The sequence below is a fragment of the Sinocyclocheilus grahami genome, unplaced genomic scaffold (genome assembly GCF_001515645.1).
Source record: "Sinocyclocheilus grahami isolate Dianchi unplaced genomic scaffold, SAMN03320097.WGS_v1.1 scaffold77.1, whole genome shotgun sequence".
Classification (NCBI taxonomy): domain Eukaryota; kingdom Metazoa; phylum Chordata; class Actinopteri; order Cypriniformes; family Cyprinidae; genus Sinocyclocheilus; species Sinocyclocheilus grahami.
The window spans coordinates 1,425,790-1,444,053 of record NW_015505256.1 but is presented as its reverse complement, the minus strand read 5'-3'; the positions used below and the strand labels follow the sequence as shown (position 1 = coordinate 1,444,053).

Here is an 18,264-nt window from a genome sequence, read left to right as displayed (position 1 = left end):
AAATAGTTTCAGTGGGACCGCTGTCCTGCCCTTGAATGAATTCAAGCAAGTCAGCACCGACCGCACACGTTCCTCTGTGAGGCGTGCTGTCTGTTCGACCGAACCCAACTCCATACCGAGAAAAGAGATCCTCTGCGTCGGGGAGAGTTTGCTCTTTACCCAGTTGACCTGACGGCCCAACCGGCTGAGCTGCGAAAGCACCAATTCCCTTTGTGCACACAGCTGATGCTGAGACTGAGCTAGTATGAGCCAGTCGTTGAGGTAGTTGGGAATGTGAATGCCCTGTTCTCTCAGGGGAACAAGGGCTGCCTCCACAACTTACGTGAAGACACGGGGCGACATGGACAGCCTGGACGGCAGGACTTCGTATTGATATGCTCACCCTTCGAACGCGAACCGCAGAAATGGTCTGGGGCGCGGAAGGATCGACACATGAAAGTACTCATCCTTCAGGTCAATCGCTGCAAACCAATCTCGGGGATGGATGCACCCGAAGATGCGTTTCTGCGTCAACATTTGCTGGGCCAAGCTCTCGACCGCGTCGCCGAAGAGGCCGGTCTGGGACACAGGGGGATTAAGGAAACAAACTTTGTCGGCGTCCCTCACAGCACGACAGGGGGTAGTGCAGCCTGAAGTGCGCAACCCACTCGGCACAGGAACGACCACCATTGAAGCGCCGTCCGCCATCACAAAAAGCTCCAGAGAGCGCTCTAGACTCTTCACACACGAAGCAGTTTGGTAGGAGCAGAATGATGTTGTCGCTCAGCTCCGAAGTGAAAAGCTGGTATGCGTTGCACTGACTGCCTTTTTATGCTCACACTGTGATCAGCGGCAGCTGGATGCAATCATCGCATGCCAATGTGCATTGGCTCGTTTAGTTTACACTCAAAGTGGATTGGTCTCTCTAAGCGAGATCCCAATTCGTCGGTCACCGACGTGACTCGGAGTGACCAACTGAAAAAGTATAACCTTTGGGTTTTTGTCTAATAAGCAAGCCCAGCCCAGGTGACTAAAAAAAATAACGTAAAAGTAACGCAATGCATTAATTTCCATAAAGGGTAACACAATATTGTAATGCATTACTTTTAAAAGTAGCTTTCCACAACACTGCTCACCAAGGCTGCATTTATTTGATCAAAAATACAGTAAAAACTAATATTGTGAAATATTATTACAATTTAAAATAACTGTTTTCTCTTTGAATACATACAAATTTTTTATTTATTTATGTGGTGGCAGAGTTTCAATTTCAGCATAATTTCTCCAGTCTTCAGTGTCACATGATCCTTCAGAAAGGGGCTAATGGTTAGAGAGTCGGACTCGTAACCCAAAGGTTGCGGGTTCGAGTCTCGAACCGGCAGGGATTGTAGGTGGGGGGAGTGAATGTACATCACTCTCTTCCACCTTCAATAGGGCAAGGCACCAAACCCCCAACTGCTCCTGGGCGCTGCAGCAAAAATGGCTGCCCACTGCTCCGGGTGTTTGTTCACGGTGTGTGTTCACTGCGTGTGTGTGTGTTCACTGCTGTGTGCTCTTTGGATGGGTTAAATGCAGAGCACTAATTCCGAGTATGGGTCACATGTCACGTCACTTAAAAGAAATCATTCCAATGTGTTGATTTGCTGCTTAAAAACATTTCTTATTATCAATGTTGAAAAAATTGTGCTGCTGAATATTTTTTAGGATTCTTAGGTGAACAGAAAGTCAGAAAGAACAGCATTTGTCACTTTTAATGCATCCTTGCCTAATAAGAGACATTTGAACAGTAATGTGTATGGTTTGAGTGTTTGTTTGGTAAATGTCTCTTGAATTTTGATGCTTTCATGCTCTTAACAGGAAATAATTTACCACACAAAACAAATTCACAATATTGCATAGGAACCCATAGTTGGGATCATATTTTCCTTTAATTTATGTTGTTTTGTTCATGCTTTTTAAGGATGTCATGCATCCTGTCCATGGCAGCATTATTATCATCAGTAATTAACTATCTAATGAAACATGAATGTGCATCAATTTGACAGATTTATTTCCAGCCTTTGACATCAACAACAAAAGACATAGAAAGTGTTTTTTCTTCCCGTTTAAAAGTTGTAGATAGTTTTCTAACCAAACTAGTTTTTAACATTGTATTATTTGCATTAAGCATTGTTTTCATTAGAACAGACCTCTGACCCTTCAGTTGAGAATCGCTGGCCTCAGAGGTCAGCTCGTGTTGTAGACAAAAGCTTTAAAAATAGATTTTTCTTTAGACCCTTGATTTATGTGTGCTGCTTTTGAATACAGTAGTTAAACTCTTTTCAACTCTTAAAGCAAAGGTCTTTTGTGGAGGTGGAGGGCCTATTGAACTTCTCTATTGTTTATACAGTATTCAACAGGAAACTGACATTTATGTCACAGTATCTGCGCTGGAACTGAGCGTTCTCCACTGCACTCGGCTGTGTGTTGTTTAATGCTGAATGAAGTTTGTCATTTGCTCTGGTTTATATCTGCAGGTTTAGTCTGGTGAGTGAGAACGCTCCTGTCGGGACGCCTGTGGGAATTATTCTGGCCACAGCTGTCAACACCACTGTCTTTTACTCCATAGTGAGTGGAAATGAAGGAGGTGAGTTTTTACTCTGGAGGGAATTCATTAAATCAACTGGATCCAACCAGCGCATTGTTTTCCTGGTTGAGTTGCAGGTGATTTGTGAATAAGATGCAACCGTGGATTTCTAGTGACCCATCGTTGGTGTTGGAGGTGCTGTGAACTGTTCTCTGATCAGTTTGTGTTTGCAGGTGAGTTCACAGTCAATAACCGCACTGGGATCATCTACACAAATAAACTTCTGGACTATGAGAGTGTGACCAGTTATGTGCTCCGCGTGCAGGCCGATTCTCTCGCCATCATCCTCGCCAACCTGCGTGTTCCCTCCAAAAGTAAGAATAACACTAAAGCACACCTCATCTTTTCCAAGGATTTTATTTGGGAATCTTACAGATTAAGAGTCAAATAAGTTACATGTACAATACACATTCCACTGATCTATATACAGATATATATGACCACACATTTCAAATGAAATATATGAATATATGAAAGAAAGAGTGAAAAATTTAAGGGGGTCTGAATACTTTCCGTACCCACTGTATATATATATATAATTTATTTATTTTTATTGAGACATTTTTATAACAATTAAGCACATTTCCCCCCATATGCATGTTATGCATATAATCCAATTACTGTAATGTGCAAAAACATGATAAATTATGAACATTTTTGTTATTTAAAAATATTTTAAAATGTGTACCACGTTTAATTTATGCTCTATTAATTAAAATTATTGCATTGCAGTAATTTCTAAATATTCTGAATCAAAGTATTGGTAATGATTTTAGTAATGAGAAAGTGATTATTAAAAATAGTAGTGTTAGTAATGTTTTTAAGTGATTAATTATTTTGGAAAACGTGAGTTCACTTGGCATAATAGGCTTACTAAAAATACATAAAATATACATAATTGTTATTTGGCAAAATATGTGTTTATTGTTGTAACTGGTTAATGTTTTATTATTATTCAATTATTTATTTTATTTATTACTTTTGCCACCATTTTATTAAACCAACAAAAAAAATTTAGTTTTTCTAAAATGATAACAAGAGCAATAGGATAACCCATACCCTTTAATTATGGAAATGTCACTGTAGATCACCACCTCTCTGGTGCTTTAATGTATGTGCTGAATCTCAGTTAGAGCAGGAGTTATTGGAGAGGTCATACGTGTAGAGCTCATGCGTTTTATTGAGGTTGAAAGATAGACAGGACAGGCAGAGCAGAGCACATCTCCCTCTTCCTGCGAGAGGTCTGATCTTCCTCCAGCAGTCTGTGTACTTCATTAAAACTGCATAGATGTGTGCTGAAGGATGAGAGCAGAATACAGCTCGATGGACACAGAAATACACACATGATGAATTACAAAGCAATGTTAATGAATTGCATTCATTTTAGATGAGTGGGTTTTTGTGCATAAGAACATAAAATCAGCATTGGCTCTATGCTAAATATATGTGTTCAAAATATATGTGTATATATTTTACACACATTTGTGGTCTTACTGTGAATGATTTGTCAATGCATGCTCAAAAGAATGTTCCATCAAAATCTAATAACTTGCTCCACCTCTGAAAAATAATGCACATTGTTCATACAAAGCTGTTCAAATACAAAGCTGGTTGAACATTTGCAGACATACCCTTTAACACATTTAGCCATTGTCCATTCTGCATATTTCTACCCAAAACTGGTATTGAAAATGTGGGAAATGTTTTCTGGTCCTGCAAATGTAAAAGTATAATGTCCATTGGGATATGTTGTGCCAGTAAAGAGGCCTCCTAAAAATGTGGGTGTTTCAGGAGATTAACAGGAGTCTTCCACAACCAATTGCAAACTCACAGTAAGGCCCATTTTTCAAGATTCAATCAAATCCCAATGGATGAAAAAAGTCCTGTCCTACGTTTTTTTGTTGCTGTTCAATGTGTTTCTCATTAAATATTCACTCAGAAATAAGCCACATTACCTAGATAAAATGGGTTGCAAACTCCATTTCATGTTAAATTTAAAGTTAATCGAGCACATCACAAGCCTTTGATAGGAAAACTACAAATCACAAACATAAGAGAGAGCGAGAGTGTGTGTGTGTGTGCATTTGTCCTGCCATGTGTCTTGCTTTAACTTTGATGTAAATTTTGTCGTACGTAACAGGACTGGCACATCTTCTCTCTCTCGCTTCCCCACCTGTTTTTCTTTTCTTCATTTCTTTCTTTTCTCTCTTACTGAGCTATGATATACAGCTCTTCATTTGTGCTTTCCCCTGCGTGTGCTTAGATCTACACCAGATGACTTTATATATTGTCGTTTAGTGCAGCAGAAGACAAATGTTTTCTGACAGAGCATATTTTTCACTTCTACCACAGTGTGGAGAGGGTTGCAGCAGCTGTGTGTGTTTACATTAACACAGGATTTTTATTCTAACTGTGACAAATCAAGCTTATATTTCCATAAACTAAGGTCTGTTTCTTCTGTGTGTGTTTAAATATAACCAGCGAACACGGCAAAGGTGTTTATTGATGTGCAGGATGAGAATGATCATCCTCCGGTCTTCACAAGGTCTCTTTACATCGGAGGAGTGACTGAAGACACTAAGACCTTCACCACAGTACTGAAAGTTGTGGTGAGTATGTTATGTGTTATTTACTCCTAGGCAGCAGTGTAGGAACAATCTGGAATGTCATGAGGGCACATTATAAACCTTAGGCTAGACTCATGAATATTACTTAGGTGACATAACGCTCACCCAGTAGTCCTAACTGATTTGTTGAAGGCAGACAGGTGGGCACTTGCCACTGACAAAACAAATATTTTGTCTTTATTTTTTTTTACTTATGCTAATGTCAGCCATTCTGCAGAGCACAAAAAGAGAAATTCTGAAGGCTGTTCACATGTTTTGAAATGGCAGTTCTTAGTGACCAAAAGAGGATAAAAACACTATAAAGTAGTTCATATATATATATACAGTGGGTAATTATATGTTGTCAAGGGACAATACTATAGAAATGAAAATTGGATTTACTTTAGATTAGTCAATGTGCAGTTTGTATAGCAGTACAGATTTACTGTCCTCTAAAAATAACTCAACATACAGTCATTGGTGTCTAAATAACTGGCAAAAAAGTGAGTACATCCTAAGTGAATATGTCAAAAAAGTGTCCAAAGTGTCAATATTTTGTGTGAGCACCATTGTTATCTAGCACTGCCTTAATCCTCCTGGGCATGGAATTCACCAGAGCTGCTTCCGGTTGAGGATGCCCCACAGGTGCTTAATAGGGTTCAGGTCTGGAGACATACTTGGCCACTCACCTTCACCTTCAGCTTTCTCAGCAAGGCAGTTGTCATCTTGGCGGTGTGTTTGGGGTCGTTATCATGTTGGAAAACCGCAGTTCGGCTCAGTTTCTGAAGGGAGGGCATCATGTTCTGCTTCAGAATGTCACGGTACATGCTGGAATCCATGTTTCCCTCAATGAACCACAGCTCCCCAGTACCAGCAGCACTCATGCAGCCCCAGACCATGATGCTACCACCACCATGCTTGACTGTAGGCAAGACACAATTTCCTTGGTACTCCTCACCAGCGCATCGTCACACATGCTGGACACCATCTGAGCCAAACAAGTTTATCTTAGTCTCATCAGACCACAGGACATGGTTCCAGTAATTCATGCTCTTGGACAGGTTGTCTTCAGCAAACTGTTTACGGGCTTTCTTGTGAGCCAGCTTTAGAAGAGACTTCCTTCTGGGACGATGGCCATGCAAACCGACTTGTTGCAGTGTGCGGCATATGGTTTGAGGACTCGACGTCTTTGATCGACCCTTGCGAGGCCTCTTCCGAGTGAAACTCGTCTTAGAAAACCTCTGTATGACCCTGGCCACTGTACTGCAACTCAGTTTAAGGGGGTTACAGATCTTCTTATAGCCTAGGCCATCTTTGTGGAGAGCAACAATTCTAATTCTCAAATCCTCAGAGAGTTCTTTGCCATGAGGTGCCATGTTAAACATCCAGTGGTCAGTATGAGAGAATTGTACTCAAAGCACCAAATTTGAACTGCTCCAATACAAGATACACAAATTTGTATGGTCCTGTCAAGCAGACGAAAACATGATCATGATGAATAGGACATGTGACTTTGCATGGTTAAACGACATACAGCTGTTATCACTTAGGGTGTACTCACTTTTGTTGCCAGCTATTTTGACAACAATGGCTGTATGCTGAGTTATTTTTAGAGGACAGTACATCTGTACTGCTATACAAGCAGTACATTGACTACTCTAAAATATATCCAAGTTTCATTTCTATAGTATTGTCCCTTAAGAAGATATACTAAAATGGTTGCTGAAAAGTGAGGGGTGTACTCACTTTTGTGAGATACTGTATATATATATGTATATATAAAAATTTTTTTTTTTTTTTTTTGTACAACAGTTTAGATATGCAGGATGGAGGCATCCATATTTTTTTTTAGAAATGTTCTTTCTTTGTTCCACAGGGAAATCTGACTTATGGATGAATAATGATAGAGAATTATTTTGAAATTCATTGAAATGTTTTTAAATAAAATCTTATGCTTACCAAGTCTGCATTTATTTGATTAAAATTCAAGTAAAACAGTAACAATATTGTAAAATATTATTACAGTTTAATAATATTTAATTTATTTTCTGTGTTAATATATTTTAAAATGTAGTTTAGCAAAGCTAAAACTAAGCTAAACTGTGAAGCTTTTTACAGGATTCTTAGATGAATAGGAAGTATAAAAGAACAGCATTTATTTGAATGTAATTATTTTAGCGTTTATTTTAGTAAATAGTCCTTTATAACTAACATATTTTTTACAAAAAAATCCTCCTGTTCCCAAAGTTTAAATCTATATATTTTCCAAATTAGTTTTAACTTCCCACTTAATTTGACATTGCATCAACTGCAGAATCTTAATATTAAATATGATTTTTTGTGTTTTCACATTTAGAGTGGTAGTGTTGTTAAGCACAATACCAGCAGAATACATTGGAACAGTGGTGATTAATTCATGGGGTTTGAAATGTTCTGCTGGTGTTTGTGTCTGCAGTACATTATATTTCATTTTTGCAGTGAAGAACTTGCTGTTCACATCTTGACACACCTGTCAACACTAGAGTACAATCTCTCTCGCTGTTCAAATCTGATCGCTTCCCCCCACATCTTAGTAACTGTACTTAGACAGCTTCTCTCTCCATTCTGACAATGTGGAAGACAAGTGACGGACACCTGTAAAATACCCACCGGGATATGTGTGTTAGGCTACCGCAAGGTTACAGTTTTCTCATAAATTGAGACTTTTAACATCTATAAAAAGCAGTAAGGCATACAATCTGATGATATATGGGGATTATTACATTTCTAGGTCATTGCTGAAGTGGATGCTGCAGAGCTTTCTTCCAGCAAGGCTTTTGAAGGGATAGTTTGGCCAAAATTTTATTTTTTATTTAAGCCTTTAAAGTATTCTAGTTCCTTGTTCTTTTATATAACTAGTAGTGCTGTTGATTTAATGCATTACTTTAGTGTGATTGATTATGGAAAAAAAATTGTGTTAACGTTATTAATGCATTTATCTTACCAGGTGCAGCCCAGACCTGTACGTTTATTGACATATATTGATTTTATGCAAGTAGGTCAATAAACAAGAAGTTAATAATGTTCAATTTTAAACACAATATTGTCAATACTCTCCGTTTTGTTCAGTTTCGCAAATGAAAATAGTTACAAACAAAGCTGTTTGAATAAATCAGTTAAATGAATGACTGAGTGACTTGTAACTTGCCTCCAGTTTTAGTTTCATAATATCTTGTATCATGTCATAATTTCATATTTTTTATATATATTATTTTTTTAATAAAATAAAAAAAACATTAATACCTTTAATAAACATTCATATGTTATTTTTTTAATGCAAATTCTAAAGCTACATTTTGCAATGTCTCTTCAATGCTTTTCTCATCTAACACAATAATGACTATAAATGATCCTATGGGAGATAATTATTCAGCCAAAATTAATGTGCGATTCATTTGCAGTTAATTTGACATCATGTAATTAGTTAGATTAAAAATTGTAATTGACAGACCTAATAGCCAGAAAATGGGAATTTCTCAAAGTCATATTTGTTTCCACTGACGTTTCTGAATGTAACTTAATGTGTATCAGGCTACAGATGTCGACACGGGGAACTACAGTAAGATGGCCTACAGACTGATCATCCCTCCCACGCCCGAGGGGCAGGACAGTTTCGTCATTGAGCCGTACACCGGCGTCATCAAGAGTGCCATCATGTTCCGAAACATGCGCCGGTCTTACTTCAAGTTTCAGGTCATCGCCACAGACAACTACGGGCAGGGATTGAGCAGCAGGGCTGATGTGGTGGTGAGTGCACGTGACCTTTGACCTGTATGTTTGTTCATGCACCTCATGCAAAATGATGATTCGAGCACAATTCAAAACAAGACACTTTGAGAAACTACATTTTCTCTCATCCCTCAGGTTATGCAAAATTAATGTTTGAGGTTCAAGTCAGATCACTGACTGAATAATTTAAAAAGAGTCTAAATTGCATAACAACAATCAGCACTGTTATTAAGGGAAAATGTCTCTCTAGAGTGTCGATTTGGTAAATAGATTATGTTTGAATAAATGTTTGCGTGCAGGAGTGCATATGGTATTTGTGCACTACTTAATGCAGTAATGAATATATAAATAAACTCTGTCATAAATTTTGTGTCAGCTGAATTATTTATGCTGCTGTATCTCCTGAAGTGTTGCAGCCAGTGACTTGTGCAATTCCCAGAAATCTCTTGGCTAATGAACGCCAAATAAAATAAGAGGGATTTTGGAATTGATGTGTGCATCAGGGTTTTAAACATCATGTCATTAATGTTTGTGTCATTTTCAATTTCCACTAGCAGGAATCGGGATCGGGATGCTACACCCTTATTGACCAACAGAATTAAAAACCATGACAAGCGCAAATAGCACTTGAGCTGGGTGGTATACAGTGGGGTCTAACTCACAAAGTGTGAAAATGATTCTAATGTAATACATTTTCATTGCGAATTACACTACCATTGAAAAGTCTGTGGTCAGTAAGTTTTTTTTTAATGTTTTTCAAAGTAGTCTCTTATGCTCAACATCGCTGTATTTATTTGATCAAAAATGCAGTAAATACTGTAATATTATGAAATACAATTACAAGTTAAAATATCTGTTTTCTATTTCAATGTATTTTAAAATGTAATGCATTTCTGTGATGGAAAAGCTGAACTTTCAGCATCATCACTCTTGTCTCAAGTGTCTAAATTATAAATATTATGCTGATTTTGTGCTCAAGAAAAAAATTATTATTATTATCATAGAGGAAAACAGTTGTGCTGCTTAATATATTTTTGTGTAAACCAGGATACTTTTTTTCAGTATTCTTTGATTGAAAGAAAGACAAAAAGTTCAAAAGAGCAGCATTTATTTGAAATAGAAATGTTACCATTATACATGCAGTAGTCTTTGCTGTCCTTAACACATCCTCGCTTAATAAAATTAATAATTTATTTTTAAAAGAAATTACTGACCACAAGCTCTTGAATAGTAGTGTATATTATGAACATGATTTCAGTGAAAATGAGTGTTGAAAAATTCATATAAATTTGGCAATGTCTTCATATTTGGGCTGTTAAAACAAGTTTATTTAAAACCAGATGATCATCTTGTACTTCAATGGAAGCAATACCACCTGACTGTCTGTACAAAGCTCACATAGTCAATGTAATGAGTTTATGCCATAACATTTTCCAAAATATTGCAAAGTTTTTCAGGTTTAAATTTTTTAAAAATCTTTATGAATCTGCCTGGAAACAGTAAATGTTTGCTTGTAATGAGCATTCCTCTGATTATAGAAATGTTACCATTATAAATGCAGTAGTCTTTGCTGTCCTTAACACATCCTCGCTTAATAAAATTAATAATTTATTTTTAAAAGAAATTACTGACCACAAGCTCTTGAATAGTAGTGTATATTATGAACATGATTTCAGTGAAAATGAGTGTTGAAAAATTCATATAAATTTGGCAATGTCTTCATATTTGGGCTGTTAAAACAAGTTTATTTAAAACCAGATGATCATCTTGTACTTCAATGGAAGCAAGACCACCTGACTGTCTGTACAAAGCTCACATAGTCAATGTAATGAGTTTATGCCATAACATTTTCCAAAATATTGCAAAGTTTTTCAGGTTTAAATTTTTAAAAAATCTTTATGAATCTGCCTGGAAACAGTAAATGTTTGCTTGTAATGAGCATTCCTCTGCTTAAAAAAAATCACTCTTTTAAGAAATTTCAGAAAAAAATATATCATCATCATGCTGGAGAATATCATGATCTGATTATTTTAGCTCTGTCAGGCTGCCCTGTATCACCTGTGCATATAAACTATAGACCACATGAATCAAATCCTCTGTCTCTTTTGTATTCTGTGTGGGTTGTAGGTGTCTGTTGTCAATGCCTTGGACATGCAAGTTGTGGTTTCTAATGTGCCACCCACTGTGGTGGAGGAGAACAAAGAGCAGCTGATTAGGTGAGAATTCCTCCCTCGGTGTGTTTCTCTGCACTGCTGCTTTCCTTGAGTGGCATTTCCTGCACTGTCGGCAGCCTTTGTTTTCCCACTTGCTTTGATTTAAAAGGCCATCTCAGTTGTTAAAACACAGAATTGAGCTCAAATGGCAAACTCCAATAAGCAAAATAGAACCACTTTGCTCAGTAGATTGCAGAATAATCATAATAAAAGACAAAATGATTGCTTTTTTTAATACTAGTCAGGTATACATATTGCAAACTGAAGACAGTAACATGTAATTTATTCAGTATAGTACCTGTTCTGCATGCTTTACGCATGAGTTATAGGAAGAATCTCTCACTGTTATATTTCAAAATCACCCTATCACCCTAATACAAAAAGTATCATTATTTAAATATTTTAGCATTTATTAATTATTGTATTAAAATATTAAATATTGTCTTAAAGCTGATTTTATTTATAAAATCTGACAGAATAATTCTCATGTTCATTAATGTAAAATAATCAGTTAAGATAATGTGAAATGCATGCATCTTAAATAAGGAAAAGATTACTTTTTTTCTTTTCATTTTGGGATGTTTTGTGAGATTCACCCTTCAAGTTTAGCAAAAATAGATCATTTTCAGTGTTTGGAAGAAGTATTAGAAATTAAGTAAGTGGAAATGTTTTAGGTAGATTAAGGAATTTTATTTGCTATGCTTTTGTTTTGTCAGTATTTTGGAGCGCTATGTGCAAGATCAGATCCCTGGTGCTAAAGTGATAGTGGAATCGATCGGTCCTCGGCGACACGGAGAAGGTTATGAACTTGAGGACTACACCAAATCAGACCTCCAGGTGTATGCCATCGACCCTCTCACCAACAGAGCCATCTCCAGACAAGAGCTCTTCAAGTAAGCCAAACACACAGCCGCTCCTGACACTTTTAACAAAGTTTGTTGCCAACATTTGGAAAAAGTCAGAACCTTTGTCCTCTGTGTTGTATGGTGCTGACGTGACACTGTGAGTGCTTGCGACATTTGGAGATCCTCTTCCCTCCTCATCTCACCATCACTGCTTGTTCTTGCTCTTCTTTGCAAAACGACATATTTTCAAAATCATCTAAACAGCTAATCGACTAATCGGTTTAAATCCCATGTAATTAGACAATTTTACCTAATTTGACACATTTTCTATGAGGCGATTTCATAAGGTATATTCTTGTTTTAAAAAAAACCTGCTAGACGGAGACTAAGTAACATACACCGCCACTGCTGAAAATATTAAATATAATAGTAACATTGATTATACAATACCATTTAAAAGTTTGGGGTCAGTATGATTTTTAATGTTTGAAAAAAGTATCTTATGCTCACCAAGGCTGCATTTATTTGAACAAAAATACAGTAAAAACAGCGACATTGTGAAATTTTATTACAGTTTAAAATAACTTTTCTATTTTCAAATATATTAAAATGATGAAAACAGTTATTTTTTATTTTATGAATATTTGACATTTTTCAGGATTATTTGATGAATAGAAAGTTCAAAAGAACAGCATTTATTTAAAACAGATTTTTTTTTGTTACATATAACATTATGACATTATGTCATTTTCGATCAATTTAATGCATTCTTGCTGAATAAAAATATTCATTTAATTTTTTTTTAAAACACACATATCTTACGGACCCCAAACTTTTAAATGGTTGAGTGAACTATTTTTATTTATTTATTAAATTATATAAGTATATTAGAAAAAGAAAAAAAGACTAAATAAACTCTTTGGCCATCATGACATGTCTCTAGTCTATAGAGTATTTGGAAAATTGGAGAAAAAGGAAATTAACTGTCTTTGTGAACAGCTGTTCTACAGGAAGCACCTGTCCTCCTCAGTTGAGAGGAGAAAATCCCCCTGAAGTCCAGACACACAGCAATATGCTCATTTAAACTCTGCTGTGCCCCGTGACTCAGCAGGGAGACGCGTCTGTCACTGGGATCTAACACAAGTCATCAGGATTCTGTTCAAATATGTGTTTACTGAGCCAACACACACATCTCATTCATATTCACAAGCACAGGAGATTACAGACCACCTGCCTTATTCTGCCTTTCTAGACACACTTCTTACTCTTATACATGTTTTATGTTGTTCACTGTTAGATGTCTTCTGCTTGTGTTTGTATCGCTACCAAAAGCAGAGCAGCTGCCCGGATGAAAGTTTTATGCCTTAGAGGTTACTGGTTACATTTCTTTAGAGAAATAAAGACATAAATGAAACAGTCGTTGACATACTGCACAGTGAGAGATAATTAGGAAGAATTTGATGATACATTTTTGAGCTCATATTAAAATGCTCATGAACCCACCGAGAGCAGCCTTACCTCGGCCAGTTCTTCTGGAATTTGCTGCTGGTTCTGATGTCTCTACTGTATATTGGTTAAATATGAGTTATAATTTGCTTTGGGTAACTCTAACAGTTAATCTTTGGTCTCATTAATCTATTATTTGTTCCAGAATAAATAGTTTTGGCTGAGGGCAAAGTCTCATAACTTTATACTTTTATATAACTTTAATGCTGTATATCGGAGCGCTGCCTTTGTACTTTTTACTGAATTGCCCAGCAACTTTTATGATGGCTGTTGTTGTTGTTGTTGTTTATTAAATAGTATTATTCAATAAATAATATTTTATATAAATAATAGTAGTATTTAATAATAGTATTTAGTATTGGGAAACGGTGTGTGTGTTCGTGATGGTGAGTTTAGTTACATTATTCCACCTTTAAGTGGTGACAAGAGACTGTTTTTATGAGTTAGTATTTAACAGTATTTATTTAACAGTTTATCAGTTATTTAAGACTTTTATGTTGAAAGAGGCTGAAAAAGGGTTGTAAACAAGGAAATTATTTTTACTTTCAATAACACCTTTCAAGATGCAGCCAACAAACACATTGAGAAGCGCTATCATCAGAAATCACCCTTAACAGATGAAAGGACAGTACGACAAAGATATGGCTTTCCTCAGCGGACATTCAGACTAATGTTTTATTGTGAATGTGAGACTGAGCTGAAGAATGAATGCTGTATCAGATGCAGGTAATCACACTCACTCAGTCCATCTCTCTCTAATAATACTCTACAGTCAGTCAGTCAGTCATATTTATTTATAGAGCACGTTTAAAAACAACAACTGTTGGCCAAAGTGCTGTACAAGAGTAAGCATATAACAAAATACTAAAGTAAACATAGAACACAGCGACAAATAGTACACTAAAGTTATGCCACTGCGCTTATTTATGACCATAAGCAACAGTAAATAAATACGTTTTAAGAAGAGACTTAAAATCAGCATATGTTGGTGCAGTTCTTATATAGGGTGGTAACTTGTTCCATAACTGTGGACCAGCCACTGAAAAGGCACAATCTCCTTTCGATTTCAAGTGTGACCTTGGAACAGTCAACTGAAGACTACTAGTTGATCGAAGTTCCCTGGAGGCGTTACAATGGAACAGAAGGAGATCAGAGATATACAATGGAGCCAGTCCATGGAAACCCTTATAGACAAACAATAATGTTTTAAAATGGATACGATATTTAACTGGGAGCCAGTGGAGAGAGATCAACACTGGTGAGATATGTTCCCTCTTCCTTGTTCCAGTTAACAATCGAGCGGCAGCATTTTGAACAAGTTGAAGACGAGACAATAGAGACTGTGAAACACCCAAGTACAATACATTACAATAATCTAATCTGGATGAGATAAAAGCATGTATTACACACTCCAAGTCATTTATTGTTAAAAATGACTTCATCTTTGCAATATTCTTTAGCTGATAAAAACAACTTCTAACCACAGCATTGATCTGTTTATCGAAAGTCAGAGCAGAGTCAAAAGTAATGCCTAAGTTTCTGACATGTGAATGAAGATTACCAGATAGAGGTCCCAGTTTACTGGTCAAAACCTCTGTAGAAGCAGGGGAGCCAAAAATTAAGACCTCAGTCTTAGACTCATTTAACTGAAGGAAGTTGGACTGTTACACTGTTGGACTGTTACACTGTTACAGAATACAGTGAGCTTTTAATACAGTAATGTAATATTCTTTCAGTGAAGCAACTCAACGTTCCTTCATTACTAGTTCTAAAGTGACGTTTTCGAATTAGAGACGGAGGCTTGGGCTCAGATGTTAAACTGTCAAACTGAGATTTGAGTCTGTGATGGAAAGAAGTAATTCTGCATACAAAATGTTTTTTAAGACACTCCTTGGTTGTTTCTTATTTATTTATACACTTGTGCTGTCGAACTGTTATTTAAATGCAATATCACACTCGTAGCCATGCGATATTGCTCTGTATCAGCATGGCTGTGAATCAGCCGTAGGCAGGGGTGAATTTACCCATTAGACAAAGGTAGGCAACCACCTTGGGCCCCCAAAAGCCAAGGCCCCCTAAAATGCTTTTCATATAGGAGATGCGCATTAAAGGCCTGTTCACACCAAGGATGATAACTATAAAGATAACGATAAAGATATAGTTCTAAAAATCATTCTCAATATTAAAGAATAGCAGAGTCCACACCACAGCTATAACGATAAAGGCACAAAGTAACGATATCGTTGGAATCACTTTCAGAATGATTTTTTCCAGCTGATGAACGATAAAAACATTGACAGCCAATCATAATCAATCCTGCTATAACAAGCTCGAGAATTTTAAGCAGCAGACGAGAGTGCGCTTGGAATAAGCAGACGATATCATCCGCTGGTGTGGACACTAATATAGTTATCTTTATAGTTATTGTTCTGGGTGTGAACAGGCCTTAAGAGCTGACACGCGAACGGTTGCTGTTTACGGTATTTATTACCAGGACAACCGTTCAATTGAGTTGAATGTGCTTCTTGTGCATTGTTGGGTGTAACATGTTACTTAATAACTGTAATTACTGTAATTAAATTACTTATCCACTGTAAAAGTAAAGTAAGGGATTACTGTTAATTTTTAGGTAATTTAATTAATTTAATTATAAATTTGCGTTACACACTGTAAATAATTTCAATATTTCTAAAATCAGTATTGAACTTGAAATCTAAATTTATCGTCGAATGCAAGCTCTTTAACCGCCAGCAACCGACTGTCTACAGAAAAGTTTCTATGGCTTTTTCATTTTATCTGATAAAGTAGAGTTTATGAGTGCAGCTGCTTTGTTTACAACCGTTACCGGGGAAACCGTTATATTTCTGACGTTCCAAAAGCACCTCCTACTGGCAGAGAATGATTTTGCATTTTCAATAATCCTGTCTGCATTTTTTGTTCAGACCAATGCGAATATCCACCCACATAACCTGTTTTAAATTATTATAGTACACTGTAAAATAAAATGCCAGGAATTTACAGGATTAAAGGGTATTCGTTTACAATAAATTATTGTAGTCAAAAATTTGCTTTGAAATCAATGCATGCTGGGTAATTTTCTTACAAATGACTGTGAATGAACAGCAGAATGATGCTAAATCACAGTAATATACTGCTCTTGTTTTACTGTAAATTCACATTATAAAGTTGTCTTTAACTGTGCCACTGTGAGAAATTTTGTTGTTTACTACTGTAATTGTTTTGAAGTCACCATAATGGTGATTGGTGATCCCATTTGTTTAGGATCTCTGAGTATATTAATATTCAAATCTCTGATCTGGTCTTGTCAGAAGTGTAACAAATGAAAACATTTGTCAAAATGATGACAAGCTAGAATATGAAATAAGCTAATTGCCTGACTTTAAGTTAGTCAATCTATTCTTAGCATGAACATGAAGATTTTATTTTAGCATTACTTAAGCATGAAGATTAATCAATAACTTATTTCATATTCATATTTTATTCAACTGTTTGTGGATGGATCTTTCACAATAGTGAAGCAACTTCTGAGAAATGTCTTTGAAAGATGTGACATAAAATACTCGACAAACAAAACACAACAATGGTAACACTCAACAAATAAAAACAACACTTAGAATGTAAACCAGCAATATAAAATAAACAAACAACACAAACTGCTAAAAGTGAACCAAAAACAAGTTCAATAGCACAAATGAAACCAACAAGAATGGAAAAAACTCTACAGCATGATCTATTCATGCTGCATTGCATGCTGGGTGCATTCATAGTACATATGTACTGTAGAAAACACAATATGATGCTGTTTGTTTACAAGAAATTTCTCAGACTCCAGTTAGATACAAGAGAAGCCCCACTGTGAAATTACTGTGAAAGTAATTCAATTATTGACCTAAAATATACTGTAATTTCACACTAAATTTCACTTTCACTTAAAATTTTTAACAGTTTTTTAAGTGGGAGAACTTGCACAATTGGTGGCTGACTAAATACTTTTTTTCCTCACTGTACTTCTAACTCATCCCTTTTCTTAAAAAATGGTTTAAAGGCTCAATTGTGAGGTTTTATTTTGTTTTTGTGAAAACCTGTATCTCAGCTGTAAATAAATTGCTATTTTGTGGTCAACAACATGAAAGAAAGCCATTACAACATGAAAAATGTAGAAACATTGGACACAACTATGGGGCACCATTGTGCAGCAGCAAGCATCATAACGAAAAAAGGAACCTCAAGTTTGATCTAGGTAAATGAGGGCAAATGTATATGGCCCCTTTCCTATATTTTGCCTGGGGCCCCCAAATCACTAAATCCACCCCTGGCCATAGGCACAAGGCCGCAGGCCGAGTTCCATAGGTAATCACTATAGGTAATCTATTTATTTAACAACTCTTTTTTTTTTCCTTGCACACAACTATTGTATGTCTTTACAAAGACTTCGAATAAGTCTTTGTAATATATGACCCTGGACCACAAAACCAGTCATAAGGGTCAATTTTTTTAAATTGAGATTTATACATAATCTGAAAGCTGAATAAATAAGCTTTCCATTGATGTATGGTTTGTTAGGAGAGGACAATATTCTGGAATCTGCGGGTGCAAAAAAATCTAAATACTGAGAAAACCACCTTTTAAAGTTGTCCAAATTAAGTTTTAGCAATGCATATTACTAATCAAAAATTAAGTTTTGATATATTTACGGCAGG

At 36.1% G+C, this 18,264-nt stretch overlaps 1 protein-coding gene across 1 annotated transcript in view; it reads left to right on the top strand.

The window, feature by feature from the left end:
• Positions 1-18,264, top strand: part of pcdh15a (protocadherin-related 15a) — a 234,406-nt gene that overhangs the window by 197,291 nt on the left and 18,851 nt on the right. Inside the window, exons 27-30 of the mRNA XM_016273291.1 lie at positions 5,087-5,214; positions 8,782-8,997; positions 11,107-11,195; positions 11,909-12,085. Coding sequence (XP_016128777.1) covers positions 5,087-5,214; positions 8,782-8,997; positions 11,107-11,195; positions 11,909-12,085 — 610 coding nt within the window. The remainder of the gene's footprint in view (positions 1-5,086; positions 5,215-8,781; positions 8,998-11,106; positions 11,196-11,908; positions 12,086-18,264) is intronic.